This window comes from Monodelphis domestica, chromosome 1 (assembly GCF_027887165.1).
Source record: "Monodelphis domestica isolate mMonDom1 chromosome 1, mMonDom1.pri, whole genome shotgun sequence".
Lineage (NCBI taxonomy): Eukaryota > Metazoa > Chordata > Mammalia > Didelphimorphia > Didelphidae > Monodelphis > Monodelphis domestica.
The window spans coordinates 142,797,256-142,821,190 of record NC_077227.1 but is presented as its reverse complement, the minus strand read 5'-3'; the positions used below and the strand labels follow the sequence as shown (position 1 = coordinate 142,821,190).

The 23,935-nt window shown below is 35.1% G+C and overlaps 1 protein-coding gene across 2 annotated transcripts in view; it reads left to right on the top strand.

The window, feature by feature from the left end:
• The window catches only part of ADAMTS17 (ADAM metallopeptidase with thrombospondin type 1 motif 17), a 588,524-nt gene extending 564,868 nt beyond the window's left edge, over positions 1-23,656 (top strand). For both annotated transcript variants that reach the window (XM_001372954.4, XM_016426268.2), the window contains 3 exons: positions 3,034-3,186; positions 18,116-18,293; positions 20,220-23,656. In XM_001372954.4, coding sequence (XP_001372991.2) covers positions 3,034-3,186; positions 18,116-18,293; positions 20,220-20,371 — 483 coding nt within the window. In that variant the 3' untranslated portion in view covers positions 20,372-23,656. The remainder of the gene's footprint in view (positions 1-3,033; positions 3,187-18,115; positions 18,294-20,219) is intronic.
• The last annotated feature ends 279 nt before the right edge of the window (positions 23,657-23,935 follow it).

Here is a 23,935-nt window from a genome sequence, read left to right as displayed (position 1 = left end):
TCTAGGATCATACAATTTTGTGTGCTCTTGTCTTTATCTAGGAAACAACCTTATTCCTCTTCAATCATAGATGCTGGTACTCCTTTTGGCCTTAAAACTGTGATCATGTCTCTAGCTCTCCTTCAGCCATAATCACTAGTTCTCCTTTCTGCATTAGAACTGGAACCAGTGCCCTTCCTCCCTTGTGAGTGACCATGAGCACTCTTCTCTGTCCTGGGACTGCCATCCAAACCCACATATGGGTAATGTAACACTGTCTTGTAGCTAGAGTCAGCAAAGGGTCACCTGTAATTTCTTTCTGACCATTTTCCTGAGCCCCTTCCCATCTGGGAAGTGAGAGATCCCAAAGCTACTGCTGCTGCTGCTGCTGCTGCTGCTGCTGCTGCTGCTGCTGCTGCTGCTGTTGCTACTGCTTCTAAGTCCTGCTTCTGGTATTACCATGGCATAGTTGTTGCTGCAATCTGAGCCCAAACATCACTCCTTTGTGACACACCTTTCCTGATGACCCCTAACTTGTCTTTAATGGAAAATTATTTAGCTCTGATTTTTTTTGTTATTTTACTCCAGAATTCAGTTTGAGGGTTTATTTTAGAATTATTTGCAAGGGAATTTGAGAGAGTTCATGTGAATTCCTGCCTTTATTCTATCATCGTAGCTCTGCCCCCTGTATAGATGATTAAGCACACACACACACACACATCATAGTTCGAGAAAATAAATATCAGAGTCCCAGTGCTTTTGAGTAAGTTGGTCAGGTATGGAAAAGGGAATCAGAAGTACAGTTTTGCTTCCATTGTGAACTAATATAACATGTAAAATTGCTCTACATTATTTAATTGAACTCTGAGTAGTATAAAAGAATTCCACCCAGAATCCTCTGAAGTTTTTTAAGATGTGATTTTGCTATAAAGGACTACATGGAATAATTTAGCCTCTTGACCCATGAAGGGAATCTGGTCCATCCTATCCAGGAGTTATATGTTTCTGTCAATTACAAAGGCAGGACTTCCTTGAAGAGGTCACAGTAATCATCAACACAGAAAATCAAATGGAAGTTTTCCCAGTTTTGCTAGACCATGTTTCCTGTTAGGTATTTAAAAGCATCTCTGTTTGCTTGCCAACTCATAAACACTTGTCAGTCATGTCCTTAACAAGGTTACCAGGTCAGAACTGTCTGGCTTTTATTTTTTTAAGGTACTTAAACAAACAAGCAGAGTCTTGTCCATCTAATGTTTCATGTGTCATCCTAGTATCATTCTTTTCCCTCCCCACCCCCAACCTTATGGAATGCTTTCTGACAGCAGGCCTAGAAAACATCATAGAATATTTTCATTCTTTATTCAGTATTACCTTGTCAGTTTTTGTCTTGTGATTTTAGGGGGAGAATTTGACATTAGAGGTATTGAATCTTGAAATCTAAGAGTTACATATCATTCAAATCCTACTTTACCTTTACCTATCCCTTTGTTAAGAAACATTCCTAAAAACTCTTAAGTAAACAATATACTAGAGAGAAAAAGTTTGCCTTGGAGCTTCATTGTTATGCTGTCATTGAGGGTTCATGTTAAAACCATCACAGAACAGTGATAATTTTAGTATTTCAATTACTAATTTACAGAGACTCCAAGACAGGCCTATTTTATGCTAGATTTCATCCTATTGAGAATAATGTTAAAGTGCTAGGTTATGTGACCTCTTCTGTTTCCATCAACTCTTTAATAAACCAGCTTGGAATGAAAAATTATATCTGGTGATAAGCTATGGATATTCTTTAAAATAGTATACCTTCTCAAGGGAAAGTAGGCTTAGAATTCCTTAAGTAGCATGTCTTAATTGAGATAGCATTATCAGGAGACTTAAAAAAACCAAACAATATAAACAAGTAGTCTTCCAAATAGAAAACTCCAGAGTGTCCAAGTTAGGGGGAGATCATTATGGATCTGAAAATCAGTTCATATCAGGAGTCTAGAGGCACTAAGAAAATGTCTGTTAAACAAATAAATGAGGAACAATTGAGGGAATGGGGCACTTTTAACCCAGAAAAGGGAAAACTTAAAGGCCTTTCATATAGATAAGGGCTTTCATTGATTGCTCCAGAAAGCAAAACTATAACCGCTAGGTGGATGCAATAGTAGGTCAGATTTAATCTCAATACAATGAAATCTTCAGAGCAATTAGAATTATTCAACAATGTAAGGAGGCTGCCTAGCAAATTAATGAATTCATCATCACTATACACGTATTCAAGTAAATGTTTGGATAGCCAACTATTTAAAAATATTTCAGAGGAATGACTGTATCTGAGGTTTGAAAGGTCTCTTTCAATTCTAAGATTCTATGAATCTGTAATTTTATGGCTCTACTAGTATTATTTCAGATTCTATCATTTCATTGATTCAGTTTCTTTGGAGAAATATTTTAATTTTACTCATCTCAACTCTACCTTAATACCATAGATCCTAAGTTAGCTAATTTGATATGGGAGAATTAGTAGCTAATCAGTGCTTATAGTTTCCTTTATATCTTACATATCAGTTACCATTAGGAAGAAGAGTTCAAACCAATCACTTTCTTTGCCCATTAATAACTCTTATCAAGAGTATGCAGCAGAGTTACAAAGCTGAAAAACAAATAGTAAAGGATATTTAGAATTCCCTGAGATTTTCAGGCATTCACAATCAACATGTCCTTTGTCCTCAAGTCTCCATAGTAACAGGGGAAGAAAAAAAAAGAATACTCAGGTAATTTCCAAACAAATCTCTTCCTTAATCATTGGACATACCATCGTTTCCCAACGTATCTTTTCATCAGAGTGCCTCACAATATCAAAGTTGAATAATTTGGATTGTATCTGTTTTCATTTCCTTTTGGTGAAATTTCTAATGCAGTGAATGTATCAAAAAAGAAATGGCATAAGCAGAGAATAATGTAAAGAATGAAAAGTACGTCCTTGAACAACCAAAAATTGACTGTGTTGTGTTTTTGCAGAGAAAATATAAAAGATAATAGGGATATTCAACTGGTATTTTGCAGTGTTCTGCTGATTGTGGAATAGGAACACAGAGGAGAACAGTGGCATGCACCAACTCTCAAGGAAAATGTGATCAAACCACAAGACCAAAAGCAGAGGAGGAGTGTGAAGACTACACGGGCTGTTTTGAGTGGAAAACAGGGGACTGGTCTAAGGTAATATAAACCATGTTTGCAATTCAATCCTCTTCAGCAGCATGAGGGACTTGGAGGTCAAGAACTCAATTTATTTAATGGGCCCCTAATTCCATGAAGCAAATCCAATGAACCAGTAAAATGCATTTCTTTCCAAACTTAGCACCTGCTATTATTGACTCTTATCCCTGCTATTGAGCATTTCTTGCCTCTCCTACAGAGCTATACCTAACATCATGTGAGTCTCCCTACAAGAATTTTACTGCTTTATGTGAATTAGAAAGGAAACTTAATACAACCCAAAACATGAAGTTGGATATTTGAGAATGCCAATTTGGCCAAACCATACACAATACCGGCTATAACCTATGATGCATACAGAGTTAGGTTTAAATTTCTAAGCCATCACAAGAGCCTAATAAATGTGTGTGAAAATTGGCTGAGTTAGACATGTAAAGAAATCTTTAAGACACAAATCAAACCTATTAACTTCTTAGAAAACTACAGGTCAGTGCCAAGAAAATGGAGTACAGAGAGGAATAATTGAAGTTGTGATGATTAGAATTGGGATTAAAGAGAGGGAAGAAGTGCTGTTCTAAAATAGGAGAGATAGGATCTTTTTCCTTCCAAGGTAAAACAGTAATAGAACTCCATGGGAAAGAAAAGATTTAATCATCCTTGTTTTCATATATGACATCAGTCCATAGCAAGAAATCAGGAAGAGAAACACATATACAGTTTATAAGAACAACCCAATGTGATGACTAATTTTTTTCAAAATCAGAAGTCACAGAATGAGAATGGATTTTGTTTACCATCACCAGTAATACTTGCCTTTTTTTTCAGAAAGGAAGGGTTAGAATTGTTTTGTATATTGAAAAGTAAAAAATTTTTAAAGAGGGTCTTTATCTCAGGACAAACTCTTTTTAAAATTCCTTAGATTTTTCAGTTTAATAAAACTGCCATTAATTTCACAAGAGTGGACCTAATTGATTATTTTCATTTGAACTCCTTTCAAAATCTATATTCATATAACCAAAGCATAAAGACTTATTATTCCTAAATTTCATTCAACATAAAACAAGGTCCATTTCTTTATTTGCATTTTATTCCTCCTTGCACTAAGGCAAAAATCATACAGTTAACAATAGCAGTTCCATTTTATTGATAATTGGAAGAGTAATTCCGAGCAAAATAATCCTAACCCATTGGAAAACAAAAATAAACCATAAAATTTCCTGAAAGTTAGGACCTATTTATGATTTAAATATAGTTTGCCATATACTTAATTACAAGTAATAATTTTAATTTTAATAATAATTGTGATGTCACATTTTAGGAACAAAAACTTCATTTTTAAGTCTCTATCAATGAAAATGCATTTTATGAACAACAGACATTCTTACCTTGTGATAGGCAAAATAACTTATTAAGAAGAACACTGGACTTACAAGGAGAAAATAGTTCTAGTCTTGGCACTACAGCTTGCTACCACTTGTATTACTTCAGATAAATCTCTGAGCCTCATTTTACTCATTTGTAAAGAGCGTGATAAATGATAATTTTTACCTACTCACAAAGTTATTACGAGGTGCTCAAAACACATAATTGAATGTAAAGAAAAGGGAGAAACATGCAAATTAGGATATACTAAATAGATCATGTAACAGAAATTATACCCAGAAGGAAATTTAAAGATAATATTATCTAAATCTCTCATTTACAAAATGAGAAACAAACAAAAAAGGGAAATTATTTTCTCAAGGTGACATAGACATTTCATAACAGAGCCTATATTCAAATCCAAATCTTCTAAATACAAACCATTGCTATTTCTATTATACTACACTTCAATGTTATAAGATCAGATGAGGGAGAAACTCCCTCCAAATAAAGGGATCAGAAGAGTCTATGGAAGAGATTTCACAAGGTACTGCTTATTTGAGTGGTGAACAAAATGTCAACTAGTAGAAATGGAGAGGAAAGTACTAGTATTATTATCACCCGAAAGCATACCATTTTTCCTTTTACACTGTTGACTTTTTGGTGGCAGAATGGACTAACATTTCCCAGAAATATTCTTGTCTAAATTTTTTAAATCTTATCACTAGAGTTGTGCTAGCCTATAAATAAAAAGAAAGGAAAATGACTGCCTTGTACCCAACAATCTCACCATGTACACCAAAACAGCCTGATATATCATATAACTTTGCTAAACCCAGCTAAAAGTGATTATCATTGCTGATCACAATCTAGTGAAAAATGTGCTTTTTATTATCAATTTATATTTTAACTAATAAAGAAAATATTTCTAATTCTCTTACCTTAGCATGTTTCTAAAGCTAGTGATAGTAATGTAATATATTAGGAGGTACCCATATGGAGAATGTGTATATTTATTTGGTGCCAAGAATTTTTATCATAGAATTTTTTAAAGTATGTGTCATTATATGACTCTACTTCCCAGAGATATGGCCAAAACAAACCTAATGTATGAAATAACGTCTTTTAGAATCTTACCATTTTCCAACCATGAATTTTAAGAGAACAGCAGGGACTTAAGAAAGGATGAACTCAATTTACCAATTATAAACATTTAACACTAAATGTTGCCTAATCAGATTCTGAATTAATTAATAAGGAGTTTGTCCATCAGGCAATGTATGTGTAATTATAGAATATTTCAAATAGATATAAGTGAAGAGAGTTTATGGCAAGCTGATGATATAAAGACAAGACTAACTTCAGCCCCCTGTGCTCCTGGTGGTAGTAGATACAGTGAGGAAAGAGAATGGCATCATGTCTGGCTAACATCCTCTCTGTTACAATGCCATATAGCCAGGCCATTGGCCATGAGGACCAAAAAGTATCTTTTAATTACCACTATAATCAGTTGGGACAAGAGAGAAAAACATTAAAGGAATGAAAAGAATTTCAAATCCAGGACTACATAATGGGAGTTGTAAGAATACCAAACTGTCTAGTTTTCTTCTCTGTGGCTTGATTTATTCACCTATGAAATTAATACAATAAAATCTACTTCCTGAGGAGCAGGCATAGTATAGTGATAGTGTAATAGAATAAGAAGTGGTAATGGAATTAGAGGTCTTGAGTTTGGATACTTGCCTTGCTTCGTACTACCTAAACTCTCTGAGCCTTCTTTTTCTTGATCTACAAAAGAAGGGTGTTAGACTAGTTCATCTTTAAAATCTTTCCAGCTACAAATTAAAGCCAATGATTTTGATGATCATTTAGGTTTCTGTTATTTTGTTAAGTTCTTGTTCAGTCATGTCAAAATCTTCATGATCCTATTTGAAGTTTTTTTGACAAGGATACTGGAGTGGTTTGCCATTTCCTTCTCCAGCTCATTTGAAAGATGAGGAAACTGAAACAAAGAGGCTAAAGTGACTTATAGCTAGTAAATGTCCAAGGCCAGATTTGAACTCATAAAAATGTCTTCCTGACTCTAGTCCTGGCACTTTATCTGCTGTGCTATCTAGCTGCCCATTTTGTCAAGTACTTAATTAAAACTATATATTTATATGTGTGTATATGTGTATGTGAATGTGCATGTTTAAATATTACATATTATAATTTATGTGTATGTATACATATCTAGGTATATGTAGATTTTGATATAGAGAGGCATAGGTGAAATTTAATCCTGATTCTATTAAAAGCAAACAGTTCCATATATAGAATAAAGCTTTAAGTAGGTATAAATTAGTAGTAATCATGTCAATCAAGTTTTGTAATCAATAAGCCCCACCATCATTTTCTCTTAAGAAGGATATAGGAGGCAGTTAGGTAGCACAGTGGATAGAGTACCAGGTGTGGTGTTGGAAGGACCTGGGTTCAAATCTAGCCTCAAGCACCTCCTGGCTGGGTGACACTGGGCAAGTCACTTAACCCCCATTGCCTAATGCTTACTGCTATTCTTCCTTAGAATCAATTGATTTAAGACAGAAGATAAAGGTTTGATTTTTTTAAAAGAATATGGGTCTCTATATGAGTTTTAAAGGCTGTATCTAATCAATCAACAAGCATTTATTAAGCATATACTATATGCCAAGTGCTGAATACACAAAGAAAGGCAATAAAACAGTTCTTACCCAATAAGGAATTTATAAACTATTTGGGAAAGCATAACAGCTGGTGATTTCACCCATTCACCTCCCAATGATTATCAGGACCCCAGAAACAACTTCATACTAGAAAATTTTTCTGGGGTATTTATTACATATTGTTATGATACATTTTAAAAACTGACCATCTAAAAATGCAAACTATTAAAATGCCATTTGTATTGGTATAATTGGCCTTTCAGAAGGTATTTATTAAGTATTTATTTTGCTGAAATAAAAAGAAAGGCAAAACACCCCATGCCTGCCCTTGAAGAACTTATATTCCGAAGGAGGAGATCACAAATAACTAGCACACACACATACCTAGAAAGAGTGAGAGAAGATGGAAAGTAATCTCAGAGAAGACACTAGCAGTAGAGACTTAAAAAGGCTTCCTTTCTTAGTGGAAAACAAAGTGGTAGATGAGTTGAGTCCTCAAAGAGCTGATGTAATAAAGAAATACAAGACAAAAATGAAAACCTGAAGGTAATGGGATAGGGATGGATAGTATATGATATATTTTGGACCTCCTTTCCCTCTTTAAAACTTCACTATTTCCATTAAAGTTACCACCATCCTTCCTGTGCCCCAAATTCTTAATCTCTTCCTTATCATGGACTTCATTCAGGAAAAACTGCTATCTCTTCACAGTTCCAAAGGATCTCCCAGTTGCCCTATATGATTGCCTTTACTCAGTCCTCCTTCTTCTTGACCTCTTGGCAACATTTAACACTGTGGACCTTCCTCTCCTCCTGAATATTTAATAAACCAAATTTGGTTTGCATTTTTTTATTTGTTCAGATTGTTTGATTTTGCTTTTTGATGTACTTAAGGTCTTCTATGCTATAAACTGTCTGCTAACAACTTGGGAATTAAGGAATAATAAATTGGAGGATTCCATGTGAACTGTAATGACCTCCAGGAATTGATGCAGAGTAAAAGGAGCAGAACTAGGAGAACATTATACACAGAGACTGATACAATGTGGTACAATCAAATTCCTCTTCTTTTGGAGATTCTCACTTCTCCTTGCAATTCCTACATATCTCTGCCTTTTGATATTGGTAAACATTTAGGTCCTGGAAGAAAAATAGAGAGAAAACTGAGGAATATCTGAATATTACTACTTCTAAAGGAAGTTCTTCAAAGAGTCCCAGCTAGGGGCAATTTGGAATTATGCCCAAAGGGTGCTAAAAGACTGTCTTCCCTTTGATCCAGCCATAGCACTGCAGGGTTTGCACCTGAAAGAGATAATAAGGAAAAAGACTTGTACAAGAATATTCATATCTGCGTTCTTTATGATGGCAAAAAATTAGAAAAAGAGGGGATGCTCTCCAATTAGGGAATGACTAAACAAATTGTGGTATATGCTGGTGATGGAATAGTATTGTGCTCAAAGGAATAATAAATTGGAGGATTCCATGTGAACTGTAATGACCTCCAGGAATTGATGCAGAGTAAAAGGAGCAGAACCAGGAGAACATTATACACAGAGACTGATACAATGTGGTACAATCAAATGTAATGGACTTCTCCATTAGTAGCAATGCAATGATCCAGAACAATTCAGAGGGATCTATGAGAAAGAACACTATCCACATTCAGAGGAAAAACTGGGAGTAGAAACACAGATGAAAAACAATTGCTTGATTACATGGATCAAGGGGAATATGATTGGGGATGTAGACTCTAAATGAACATCCTAGTGTAAACATAAACAACACGGAAATAGGTTTTGATCAAGGACACATGTAAAACCCAGTGGAATTCCAAGTTGACTATAGGAATGGGTGGGGGAGGAAGAATATGATTCTTATAAAAGGAAAAATGTTCTAAATTGACTAATTAATTAAAATTTTCCAAAAAAACAAAGAGTCCCAGCGAGCCAAAGGAAAAAATATTAGGGCAAGATATTCTAGGAGAATATTAGTTTATCTAGTGCATGAGGAATTTGACATCTAACTTCCTTTATCCACACAATCTATTACATTGAACCCCATCATATTTTATGGAAAGATAAAAAGATTTCCAGAAAAGGAAAGATGTGAATTTCAAGTTCAGTAATATTCACATTTTTCACTTGTTATATTATGAGACAGAGATCTTGAAGTATTACTTTCAGCCTGGGATACACAAAATGGCCCAGCATGAAGATGACATTTCTTTTCCCAATAGATAAATGAAACTGTCTTGAGAAAGAGATGGGAAGAACATGCCCTGTGACAATCACAGCTGGATCATTCCACTTTGAACTTCAGACACCTGGCTAAAGTACATGTCTGGAAAAATATAAAGTCTTCCTTAATGACTGAAGCAAAACCCTACTAAGAAAAAAGAACTTGGCCAAAAATAAGGTTCAGGCTTCATGTGACTGCCAAGTGTGTCTTTACTGATCATGAGCACTTGAAAAATTACCTCCAGCCACCTGTCTGTCCTCCATGAGCATCAGCTATTGCCAGATTCTTCACAATCATTTTCTTAGCCTATGAAATCCTACATCTAGGTATTCATCCCAATGAGACGCTTAAGATGAAAGGGGGAAAGAGTTTAATTTCCTATTTGAATTCCATCATGTCAATGTCAAGCTTGCAATGTTTTTGTATTCAAAACCAATGTTTGTTAATCACCATTTGAAGTAATAAGATTGAAAACAAATTCATCTGGAGAGATCACAATGATTATGAAATGAATTTTTAAAGAAAAGAAAGTAATGTTTGAAGATAAGCCACTGCTTCCTTTGAATAAAAAGAACAAAAAAAATCCACTAACTTTCCTAGAAAATACTATGCTCAGTTTGATCTGTTGAGATCTTTGCCAAATTCATCCATTTTTTCAACAAATGTTGATTGTCTCAACCATGTTCAATGCAATATAAGTCTTATACTTCATCTCAGATGAGAGGTCTAAAAATAACAAGGAATGAATTAACATCTAATAAGAATTAAAAACTGATGACAGATAAAATTGAAGGGATTAGTTACATTCCCAAGCACTTAACTTAGTACCTATCCCTTCTTTTACATTTCCTTGATTAGCTCTGCTGTCAGGTGGTTCTAAAACTCAAATGGAGCACAGGCCCTTGGAGCTCACTCTCCCAACACTGACTTATATTGGTTGGTTAATTCTCCTGTTAAGGCTTTAGGGGCAAAACTAAGGGGCTGGTTCCCTTACTACTAATGTTTATAAGCCTCAACCAATGTACTGTCCCTTTGATTATCAATTGATATCAATAAGCTAGCCAGATTTAATTAGATTTTTCAAATGAGACATATTGCTGGTATAGTAAAAACAGCTGGTACATCCTACCCCCAAATGAAGGCACACTGAAAAAGTCCAGGAGAAAATGGCATCAAGCTTATAGCAAATGTGGAAAAGAGTATAACTTACAGATCCTAGAAATGAGTCCCTTTCCCCCCCACTTAGTGGGCCCTTCACACAATTCCCCTTCATTTTTGTGTACTTTTCTTCTAGGCTGCTTGCAGAATCTGGAAGCTACCTTTCTTTGCCTTTCAGTATAGCCACTGCCGCTTCAGGGACACTGCTAGGACATCAATGGGAAAAGCAAAATCATCCAACCTTACAAATTTCACATGATCATTTTCTGTTGAAGCTATTTGTATTGGGAAATGGTGGGGAGGGGAAAGCATCAGACACCCTCTCTACCTCTTCCTCCGCCCAACAAGTAATTACTTTTCAAGGGTTGGGCTGGAACTGTTTCCACCACTGGACCAGCCAAACATTGGAATGATCCAGTTCTGAGCTGAATTGTTATTTTGTGCAAAAACCACAAGACATAATTGAGTGTCTTCAGCCAGTACCAGTAAACTTTCTGGATGGCATCACTTCATTTCATTCCTAAAATGACTAACTTTTTCATGTACTCTTTTTCATGTACTTTTCACATGTACTCCAAAGTGCTGATTGGTTGATTTGATGATGATATCACATCCTTTTAGGTTTGATTACCATGTTGAATTCTGCAACAAGGCATGTTAGAAATTCTATCTTTGTCTTGTTTGAGTCATAGTACCTTTGTTTTTAAAGAACAGTTGCAGGTGTTTGAGAAGAGGAAGGAGAGAGAATGAGGTTATATTCTTGAGATAGTGAGACCATTACATATCTAGCATGGACATTTTCTGTAATTATTTTCTATTTTTAATCTACTTTCAGCAAACTGAGGCTGAAGGAGATACATTCAGTTTTTCTAAATTTCATTTCAAAATATGCCTATGGATAAAAGCTTGCTTTAAACAAGACCAGATATGTTTTATAGGTATGCTTTTTTAGTCTTTGAAAACCTGAGAAAGAGCCTAATGAGGATGCTGTGGGCTAATTAGATCCTATCAGAAGTCAGGAGTTTCATTCTTCCCTTTTTAATTAATGATTCAACAAGCAATTGAACCTGATAGAGATAAAAGACTTTGAATACCCCTCAAGTTATTTCTAACACCAAATACTTAGATTAGCTAGTATCTTGAGTTTTGAAATCAGAATGTCATTAACACACATATATGCATGCTTGTACGTGTACACACACGCACACATCAGACCTGTTTAGAGCGACATTTGTTAAACAGAGCCATTTGAGAAAGCAGCCTCTAGTTGTACATATATGGGTTCTACCTTACTGCTAATACATATGCTCTATGCTGTATGTGCACTTGTGAGCTTTTGTGCCCTTGTGAGGAAAAGCAAAAGGAATCATTAAAGTAAAGCTCAGTTCAGAATCTTCAGCCCATCAATAAGCATCTAGGTAGTGCTTATTGTATAACAGGCACTGTGTAAGCATTGTAGATGCCAAAAGAAGCAAACTACAGCCCCTGCCCTTAAGGAACTTATAATTTGATGTAATTTTATGACAGCTAGATTTCTGCTTTGCTTAGCTTCCATTCTCTTTGACACTTTAGTCACTAGCCCAGACTAAACACTGGTTAGAAATAATTATTTGCCCTTGCAATCACTGGGAGTTTGGCCTCCATAAAACATATGATTTGAGTACCACTGGAGAGTTCAGTTATATCCATATGCTCCATGACTTTGACCTTTCTTGAACCAATAAAAGAGTCAACGCAGTGAAAAGTAAATAATGAAAAGAATAGCTAGCTATTATTTAGCCAAAATAACTGGTTAGTTAGCTACACTCTTGTAATGGGTTGTGTTGGGTTTCTATGTATGAAAAATTAAAGTAAGTTAAGAATACCCAAGCACATTCTAGCAACTTCCTTCAAGTGCACTCAAGCAATTTCACAAAACACAATTATTCTACACAGCTACAGTGGTTGACCCCACTTCAAATTAAAAAAAAAAAAGTAGATTTAAGAACTCAATCCCTTTGTGTAGAAAGTATCCACATGTATACAAGCCAAAACAACAGCCCACTTGAAAGGCCCTTTTGATTTCCAACATTGTTATGCAATTGCCTTATCATTAGACCTCTAACCTTGTAGAAAAACTACATTAAAATTCACTGTAGCTTTCTGATTATATAGTATTGCTGAAAATATGTAATTAGTGATTTGAAGGCAATGATTGAGATGATCACATGATTATTTCACATCAAGATTACAGATTAGTTCAGATAGCTGAAAAAAAAAACAGATGTTGATTTATCTCAACTATTTAGACAGGGAAATTAACAGCAAGTGACTGGTTCAAAAAAAGTGACAGATGAAAAAGAAACGTTTTCCTATTACCAATCTTCTCTTAATGCTACCAATTGGACACCACTTTCCTGTAATTCCTGGAAGATATCATTCATCACTCTATCATGTTAAAGAAGACCAAGAACTTTAAAAAAGAGAGATTTGTTTTAAGGAGCACATCAAATTCTACATTTCACGTTACCCATTGATAATTTCCTCCTCTGGTAGAGAAATTTTAATTAAAAATCCACCCCAGGGCTTATCCTATGTCCTGATTTTACAGGAACAGTAAGCACACCTGGGCAGGAAAATTGAAACCTTCTCCTGATGTTCTTGCAATACTAGATGATGCATAAATTATAAAGCTAAGCATATTCTCTCCTGTAGGTGAAGGTAGGGTTTTAGCCATTCAATATTTGACTTGGTTTGTTTTCAAAAGACATGGTATGAGGCCATGTCATTTATTTTAACATGGGCTTCCTCTCACATTATTATTGGCATATCAAACAAACCCTCCTTTAATGAAATTTTTGCTTCATTAAAATTTTGCAAAGTACCCCTTAGACAGTGGAAATATGTCAATAATGAACACTACATTTAGATATTCTCTCCCTATGTTAAAATTTCAGTGAGATACTAAGGAAGACTGATATTAGGGAATCTCTTGAATGTGGGAGTTCTAAGCTGCTAGGCTAAAAACAACTGGGTATCTGCAGTAAGTCCAGCACCAATATGGCAGACCTCAGGAGCAGAGACTCACCAGGCTGCCCACAAGGATTAGAAAAATGGAGCATATTAAAGTTTCTGTGCCAGTCAGTACTAAAATCAAGCCTCCATGAGTGGCTATTGCACTTTCAGTGTAAGCATTACAGGGAGACCTAATTTAAAATAAATAAATATAACCTCAACTGAATCTGTGATGTCATCAGCCAGGGTATTCCCTCCAATGATGCAGATCACAACCAAGGACATACATAAAGCAAGAATAAAAGGGAACTTGTACTCACATAGAACACTGAAAAGAAATTGATGGGCTAACAAATTCTCCTTTTAATTCTCCTTTTTTAATTCTCCTTTTCTTGAAGTGAGGAGAGTTAGCAGCTACTTGATATGAAATAAAGACTGCCCATCAAGTCAAAGATCTTATATTTCAATTTAGTGACTCTACCATGTCAAAAGGTCTCCAATTCAAGGAAAAGTTTTCTTAAAATATTTTTTATCCATCATTGTAGAGTTTAAGCCAACATTCAGCAAACTAGTCAACACAGACTTTAAGTTTAGTCTTCCAGAAGCAAATTGGTTGAGAATTTTTGTATTTCCCCATATTCTTGCCAAAGCAATTAAAGAGTTCTGTTTTGCACCTAGTTTATTGTAGGGAAAGTAATCAGTATTTTTAAGGGCCTATTTGAGAAGTGGGTAGAGTAATGAGGAACAGTGACAAAGGCAAAAGTCTTTGTGGAATCAAAATGCTTCTTCCACTTATGGAAGCATCCAGAAATTATCTCATAGATCTCCCTATTTTAATAATCCCAAAGGAAAAAAGAAGAAACATAGCCACTTAATCCCACTTTACCCTTAATTTGGTGAAAGATCTTGAAAAAATCACCCTAACTTCCTATATTCCAAAATTTCTCCATTAAAAAGATAGAACTCTTAGTGATGCTGCCTCTTAAACAGGATAGATGGAAATCAGTGGGATGCCTTACTAGAGGTATTCAAGCAAAGGCTAGTCAAGAAACCATTTGTCAAATATGTTATAGAGTATGTTCTTCTTCAGTTTTGGTTAGAATTGAATGACCTTTGAGGTTAATTCTAATCCTAAACTCCTATGACTATCTGGAACTCATAAAATGTTTTTCAAAGATCGATAATGCTATATAATCACTATTGCCATTTTAAAATGTGACCCTTTGGGAACTTTATTGGTCTATCAGTGTGAATACTAATCAATCAGATATAATCGTGGATGGATGTTACTATGCAACCCTCTATATTGGTCTCCAATGCCGAAAAGGAAGTTGAACAAGTAAGCACCTTCTTTATCTCTATATGTGTATTTGTGTGTGTGGCATCCTGCCAAAATCTCTCAACCCATCATTTACTTATTTTTAGTACAATACTCTTTTATTAATTCCAGCTGGGGCACTGCTCCATTCAATGCTTTTGCTTTATTAAAATTTTGCAGAGCACACACCGGACACTGTAAATCACAGGTCTTATAGAGAACTGCAGGGGCACAACAGGCAAAGAAAGTAAATACACAGATCTAGCTACTCAGCCAGCAAAAGACAAACTTAATGGGGAGGTATTTGCAATAGCTCTCTGGAGAAAAGCAAAAGGCCAAAAGAGCCCATAGAACTTGATTAGGGTAAAGTACTTGGATACCTGCTATGTTCATCAACATGAAATATGTGAACAGAGGTGAAAGCAAAGAGAAAACTCCATAATAAAATCATGTAGAAGCCATTTCCACTGATTTGCAACTTGGAATCATCAGAATTAGCCTTAACTGCACTTAAATGAGCCTTGATTTAGCAAAGAATGTCTCTATTAAACAAAGCAAATTTATGTCAAGAACAAGATGGATAGGAGATGTTTATATTTCTTAAAAGAATAAAATGGTTTCAAACACTCAGAATCACCCTTGCCCATAAAAACAACTAGAATTCTAATTATAGATCAGTCTTAGATACTCTTTAAAGCAAAAGACTAAAAATATCTCTATTAGGCAATAATTTTTTTATGGCTGCATATAGTTAAAAATCAAAGTTTAAGAACTGATGGGTACTTTAAAGATTATGTAAACTTACACTCTCATTTTCTGTAAAGAAACTGAAATCTAGAGAGGTTAAATAATTTATCCAAAATTATAAAATTAGCAGAAAATTTGGTACTAAAACCCATGTCTACTGGTTCTTAATCTAGTCCTCTATTTAATATTCTTTCTAATTTACAGAAAAGGAATAAAACTGAAAATCCTATAATTTGACCCTTTCACTGATTCAGACCACCCTTTCCCCCTATTAATCCTGATGACTAAGGTTTTCACTATGACATCTTTAAGGTTGACCATCTGATTTAGGCCATTAAGCTATCATAAGGAAGAAAAGTACTTGAAAAATAATATGATTTTTCTTCTTTTCTGAAGATGATTGCCTCACTCCTCAGAGGTGGTTAGTGTACTGAGTTTGTAAATAGTTAAACAAAGAGATGGATGAATTATCTTTCTGGAGTCCTATTAATTTTACTTCTATAATCTGTCATATTCATTCCACTATTACTTTTGTCCTCCACTTTCTCTTTCCATTATCATGGCTTAACTTCAGGCCTTCATTATATCTCATCTGTGCTTTTTTTAACAGCCTCCTAACTGGTCTCCCTGCCATGAGCCTTTATCCATTCCAATCTACCTTATCTACCTATCTCTGCCTATCAAAATTCTACCCATCCTTTAAGGATCATCTAGAATGCCATCTTTTAAGTCAAGCTTTATCTTACCCCTCACCTTAGCTAGAGGTAATCTCTCTTTGCACATTCTCTCTTGGTTACATTTTGTGTGTTTAATTTGTATACCTTCTACTAGATTGTAAATTCCCTTAGTAGACAAATGACTTCTTGGGCATCTTTGTATAGCATGTCACCTTGCTTGTACATAAGTGTTTAACAAATAGTTCTTTAATTAAATTGAATTTAAAGAAACTAAGGCAACTAGGTAGGCACAGTGGAGATTGCTGGGCATGGATTCAGGAATACATAAATTCAAATTCTGATTCAGCCACTTACTAGTTTATGATACTTAGCCTCAATCCTCATCTATAAAATCAGGGATTAAACATAATGAACTTTACAATCCCTTCTAGGTCTAAATCTATAATCCTATGGAACAAAAGGGAAATATTCTTAAAAGACAATCTTGTAGTAAAAAATGATACATTTTTCACTTGAAATCATCCTGAAGGGGGTAAAAGTTATAATACTTCACATTAAGAGACATGAAAAATTAATGTCAGCAAAATAGGAGAATGGATTATCAGAGTATAGGGAAGGAGAGCACAACAAAAAGTACTAAATTACCTTTGCTGATGGAGAAAGAATAATAAAAATAAAGTTAAGTAGTTTAGAAATGAGTCAGGGTAACTAGAAGAATAAAGTGGGAGAAATGGAAATAGAATGGTTTTGGTCTAATGTTAAATCAAACAAATGTCTGAAACATAATATGTACATGTAGTTACTATAAGAAAATGCATCCTTGACAATTTTAACAATAAATGTGGATAGATTAAATTCTACATGCAAAAGATAGAATAATGGAGAAGAAAACAAGTCCCAATGGCTGAATTTGAACTCAAGAAGATGCATCTTCCTGTGAGTTCAGACCTCGCACTCTATCCTGGTATCTCACCAGCTAGCCTACCTCTTAATGATACTACAGAAATAAATTTAAAATTGATTATAATGGCAAAGTTAGATTCATAGCAGGAATGTAAGGAAGGTTCAATATTAGGAAACAATAAGCATCATTAATCATACAAACAAAATTATTAGTTTCTTCATCTATAAAATTAAGAAGATGTGCTAGATTACATATAACATCTCTTGGAACCCTAAATATATGATCTTCTGATCTATAAATATAACAATATTATTGTTCTGTAAGAAATAGTGAATGAGGAATTCAAATAAATGTGGGAAAACTGGTTTCAAGAGGGATAGAACAAAACCAAAATAACAATATACAAAATGATTCAATGGCAATGTTGCAATGTAAATGATCACTAAAATGAAGACTATACTCTTAGTAACTGAAAAACCAATGAAGATCTCAGAGAACTGATCACTGAACATACTATCTCCTTCCTAGAACAGAGATAAGGGATCAAAGGGGCAGAATATTATATATTTGTATATGTTGTCAGACAGTCACTATTATTGTAATATAGTAAAAAATTTAATAACTGGGTTTTTCTTAAAGAAAAAAATAAATTTAAAAAAACTGTCCAGGAATTGGCCCCATTCGTTGGCCCCTGCAAGTGTCATGCAGGGAACTATCTATTCAACACTTACTCCCGACATTTCATACACTTTGCAACTGATTGTAAGAGAAAAGCCTAGTGGGCATTACTGTTGTGAGGTCTTGGCTCTACACTATGTTAAATCTCATCAGATTATCCCTATTTCTGGCAGTGCTCCTCCACATGTGGAAAAGGTCTACAATCTCGGGTTGTGCAATGCATGCACAAAATTACTGGGCGCCATGGCAATGAGTGCCCCATCCTCTCAAAGCCAGCAGCCTATCGACAGTGCCACCAAGAGGTCTGTAATGAGAAGATCAATGTCAACACCATCACATCCCCTCGACTTGGTAAGTAGACCTAGTGAGTCCTGGGGCTATGGAGCAGCCATTTTGCACTATCATTGGTGTCTGGAAAAAAGTTTTTGAAAGTCTGAAAACTACTAATTATGTCATATCTGAGACATTTAACCTCACTCAACTCGCCTTATCTACCTCTAGAGATCTGTCATCTTTGTACAGATTGGGATAGTCATTTAAAAGATGGATTCTCATTTCACATACTGGAAAAGACATTTAATAACAGCAGATCCAAACAAAATGCCTTCAGCATCTGCCTCCTAACAGATCTTTGTTAACAAATGAAGAACATATGAGAACATTTCTCTAATATGTTAAAATTTCTTTAAGCTGGGAAGGGGAAGAAGGGAAATGCTTCATTTGGAGAAGGGTTTTTTGGACATCATTCATGAAACTATTAAAATGAGTATGAAATTCATTTCAGGATGATGTTCTAGAAGAAAATGGTAAGAAATGTTTCAAGGAATGGAACGTTCAAATTCATCAGGGAGTTTTTCTGTAAGCAATTTGACTGTTTTAAACCTATTCCCTTCCCATCTATGCTAGTAGGATCACTAGTAGGTACTAATCATAGTCCCATATGTGAGGGGAGGGGAGAAAGAAGTTGAACTCATCTTGTTATTGTTCCTTTTAAAAAGTTTCTGCCTTCCAGAGTAACAGACCCTCATAATGATTTTTCTGGCCAATCTCCCTCCCCAGTAAAGCTCAAACTCCAACTGGTTTTTAAGCCTAAACCACAAAAACATTTAGCTACTAGTAAGTTTTATATCTCAATTTAAGCCACCAAGCAATTTCAGAATCCTAGAGCTGGAAAGGACACCAAAGGTCATCTGGTCCAACCCTTACCTGAAAAATGATTCCCTTCAACAACATATACCCAACAATGGTTTTCCAGCTTCTGAGAGAACATTTCAAGTAATGGAAGGACTTACTACATCATGAAGCCAACCATTTCTTTTCAGATGTCTTTCATTTTTTTAAAAATTCTTCCTTAGATTGAGCCAAAATATACTTACTTCTTTCTAACTCCATTTTTGATGCCACATGGTACTAAATGATCCTCTTCAACATGATAAGCTATATCTGGCTTGTTAACTTTCCATCTTAAAACTTTATATTCAGAACTGAACCTAGTCCTCTAGATGAGATGTGATTTGCTTAGTTCTTTATGACTGATCGTATATCTTCTTTCTACCATACAAAAAAGTTATTTGGACCAGTATTTTAGGGCCTCTTAAGTAAAGCCTAATTGGTTATTTTTTTAAGATCCCAAATAAAAGAGTCATGTGTACTAAATTTAATGAATTCTATTAATGAGGATGGTGGTATTCTTGGACATAAAATAGCAGCAAGTACCACAGGGGGAAATGCAATTTGGCATAGGGCCAATATAAGTGACTTTGGAAGCTAAAGATTTAGGTTCAAATCTCTGTTCTGAATCTTATTACTTAATTGATCTTAAGTAAGTCATTTAATCCATCTGTGTCTTGTTTTCCTTATCTGTCAACTGAAGGGATTCATCCAGATAATTACTAAGATTTCTTTGAGCTCTAAATCCTGCAATCCAAATACCTGTAATGATGATGTTGATAAACTAATTCTTTCTCTGGTCTTCATATTATTATGCCTGAATTCAGTTATCAGTGAAATAACATAGAATTCCTAGGCTTTATGTCCCCTAAAAGGTTTGTTGAGTCTCCAAATGTATAGTGAATAGGACTGATGTTCTGATGAGGGAGAAACACAAAACTAATCAAATGAAGGTAGTTGAACTTGCAAGCAGGACAGAGAAGAATGCAGAAGGGATGATCTCCTTAATCATTGCTGGAATACATTAGTTAAACATAGTACACATTTCCTTACTTTCTAAGACATCCTAAATACACTGAATTTCTCTCTTTCTGTTCATATCCAAAGCTGCTCTGACCTACAAGTGCACAGGGGACCAATGGACAGTATACTGCCGGGTGATCCGAGAGAAGAACCTATGCCAGGATATGCGGTGGTACCAGCGCTGCTGCCAGACATGCAGAGACTTTTATGCCAACAAGATGCAGCAGAAGAGTTAATGACACTTCTCTCCTGTCTAGACTGAATATTGCCACCATTGTATGGAATTCAAGGATTTGTAGGTCAGAGTACTGGAACTTAATGACAGAGGGAGGGCTGGATTCCAAAGCATACACAATTAAGGTTAAAGTTATTCCATAAATTGGATGTCCCAAAGCTATCCATCCCTCACACATGCCGCAATCATCTCAAGAATTATCACACAAAATTTAATTGTAAATTTGGCATCAACACATTTGTCATTAATACTTTTTAATATATTATTAATAGCCACTGGATGGCTTTCTACAGTAGGAAAGAAAGGACAAAAAGTCACAAAGTAAATATAGTCTCTAAGGTTTTATGTACCTCAAAGAGGAAAACCTCTGAGCAACAGCTCTATATTAAGGTAGAGACATTATCTAGCACTTCAGTCTTGGCTGTCTTCTGGTATTTTTAATTCCCACTGGTTAATATACTAAGGGAGGAATGGGGAAAGAGGGAATCACATGAATGAAATGCTTAATTTTAAAAGGAGTCTTACTATAAAAAACCTGTGAAAATTGATGGCAGAGGAAATGTCAGTGAGAAAATAGTGCAACAAAATCACAGCCTTCCTTTTCATTTAACTTCTTGAAAACAAGATTCAGAACTTTTGCTGTTCTGCCCACATCTAGGAGCATAATTGCTCTTAAAACTCTTAAAAATTGTTACTTCATCTTTACTGTCCCTTCTGCAAGTGCTTGAGGTCAAGTAAACTGATAAACAACAATAGGAGGACATTTATTCCGTAAAGTAGCGTGCTTTGTGAAAGAATGCCCAGGGAGGTGATGTTTCTAAGGCATTTGAGTTGTTCTGATCTCTGCTTGCCACCGTTTCAGGAGGGAAAACACTGTAGCAAAACAGGACAATATTTCTTCAGGGTACTGTGAAATTAATGGAATTGGTACATATTATGCAGGGAGTTAAGAACAATTTTGGCAGAGATGTAAAGATGAATTGTTGACCCATCAGGTCTTTTCCATGTCTGATTTCTACAAGCCTGTCTTTCATAATTTTTTTCCAATGCAAATACATCACATCACACTTAGACAATATTTGAATATTTCATGTTACTCACTAGTACCAGAATAAGGCTATTTTCAGAGACATCAAAAAGGTCTTTTTAAACAATATTATACTCTTGATTGTCTGAAAATAGATATTTAAACTCAGCCTATAGGACTTGCAGCATAAGCCCAGATCTATAAGTCTGGCCCTTTTCACTATGGATTTTGCTAATCTCCTTTGCATGTGATCTAAAATACACAACACAATAGTTAAGTCATTTATGACATATAGCAAAGCTTCTAGAGTGGATTTCAAACCTCCTCTCTGGACCAGGCCTTATGTTATTAGGGGTTTTTTTTGTTGTTGTTGCTATTTATATGTGACATTGGTGAGGGACTCTTAAATGTTAAGAAAAAAAATCCCTCCTCAGTTAGAGCCTACCAATATCCAGAAGTACAGGGAAATGACGAGTTAACACCTACTTTAAGGGCACCTGTGAAACCAGCCTGTTCACACAAACTGGAAAACATGTTCTAACCCTGCCTTAGTAAGGCAATGTTTGTTATTGGTCGTAATGCAGGTGGTCCTTGGTATCTGTAGCTGTCCTAGAAAAAAAGGCATATTTTGCTCACAGATTCTGTGAGCATTTCACTGGTGCTTATATTTGAAAATGTTTCTGTGAGAAAGCAACCTTCTCCTACCTTATTTCAGATAGATGATCTCACTTAGATCTAATTACTAAGTAGTCATCACAGTGATTCTACCATATGAAATTTTTGCTGATTTAATGGTGCTCCATTAATTTTTTTTCTTTCTGATGCAACAACTTCAAATTTTTTTAATGTGCTATTGTAACATCAGGAGGGGGAAAAATTTCTCTACCTTCCCCCACACCTTGTGGGGTATTTTTGTGTTTTGTGTGAATGAGTGTGTTGGGGGTGTTTTACAAGGGTTGGGTGTTTTGTTTTGTTTTTAATACCACAGATATGGAAAGTACTGGGGAAGTCTGAGAATGAATTCATTTCCACTTGCATAAACAAGATATTTTGCATCTCCTATAGGTGCTCTATGGAAAAAATAAATTAGGGAAAATGTCATGACATGATGTAGTATAATCCTTGGTATAAAATGCCAACATTTTCCTTGACACCTTTTAGAAAACATTTTGTTCTTTTATAGCTCAGGGTAAGGCTATAAGATTTTATTGCCTTCTCCCTACCCCTACTTTCAGACCCTTGTTTCCACAAAATATCCAATTAAATTCTGGAAAAAGTTGGGCCTTGATTTTTATCCCCTGCTCTTCCATTTGTTCACATAAAAATAAATATAGAGGCTTTGTTTTATTTCACAACTAAGCAATAATACTAAATTAACTACTTGAAGATGAGGGGCAGAATTCTTACTGTATGAAGCCAAGTTTTCAAAGGGAGTTACTAAAAGCTGAACCCAGAAGTATTTCTGGTTGATCTACACTTTCAGCTTTAGTCAATAAAAGCAAGGCAGTGCCATTGATGTGCCCATGTAGAAAAGCAGGGAAACCACTTAAGCCATACTCTTTGAAAATTTGCTCTGAGATTTTTTTTTTCATGGCTACCCTGCCAATGTCAATTCTGTGCCACTCTACAAAAGACCAACAAACTATGATTGGAAATGTCCAATTCTGTTAAATTTGCACTATTTTTGCATTATTATTTCCTAGAAGCCTTTAACTAAACCAAAAGTTTCCATTTTGCCCTCTCTTCATTTTATTTCATAGCAATTCAGAAAAGAAAATTGCATTGTAGCTATTCTGATACTTTGGGGTTTTTCTTTTTTTATTTAGAAATTGATGTTCTGTGATTACAACAGTGCTATTTCCATATTGTAAACAATACCCTGTACTGTTACTAAAGTACTGTACATTTTTAGTTGCACAGATGTGTATTTGAGTATAGAGTCTCACTATCTTACATATGGTGCTATTTTTATTGGTGAAAAAGAAATCCTAACAGTTGGTTATTGCTTGATATTTTATTATAATACAGGGATATATCCTCAATGGCAACAATATCATTTAATTTTTCTTTACAGAGTCAAATGTATATTTTTTTCATTAGTTAACTTACATTATGTACTGTATCCGTGGTATTTTTATTTTGCTTTTTTGGTGCTGGTTTTGAAAACACAGAAGTCAAGCAGATTGGAAACAGTTGTAAATGAAAAAAATTCTTCCATTTTGAAGCAGACTGAATGTTTAATAAAATGTTTTTCCATAACTATTTTAATAAGGTTTATGAACTTGAAAGCCAAAAACAAAAATCCCAACAAGCTCTCTATGAAAAAGCACAAGAAGGCTATAATCCATTCTCCCTTGGTTTGATACTTGACTTGGATTTGGCCTGAAATAAGTCCACAGCTTGTTGATGACAGCTGTGGTAGGTGTAAAAGGTCATTGGTAAATGAAATCCTGGCAGGCTAGAGTTCCCCAAGTGCTAACAAATCATTAAATCCTGGGTCTCATCCTTATGTGGTTGCAAAATAGTACAGGGAATGTT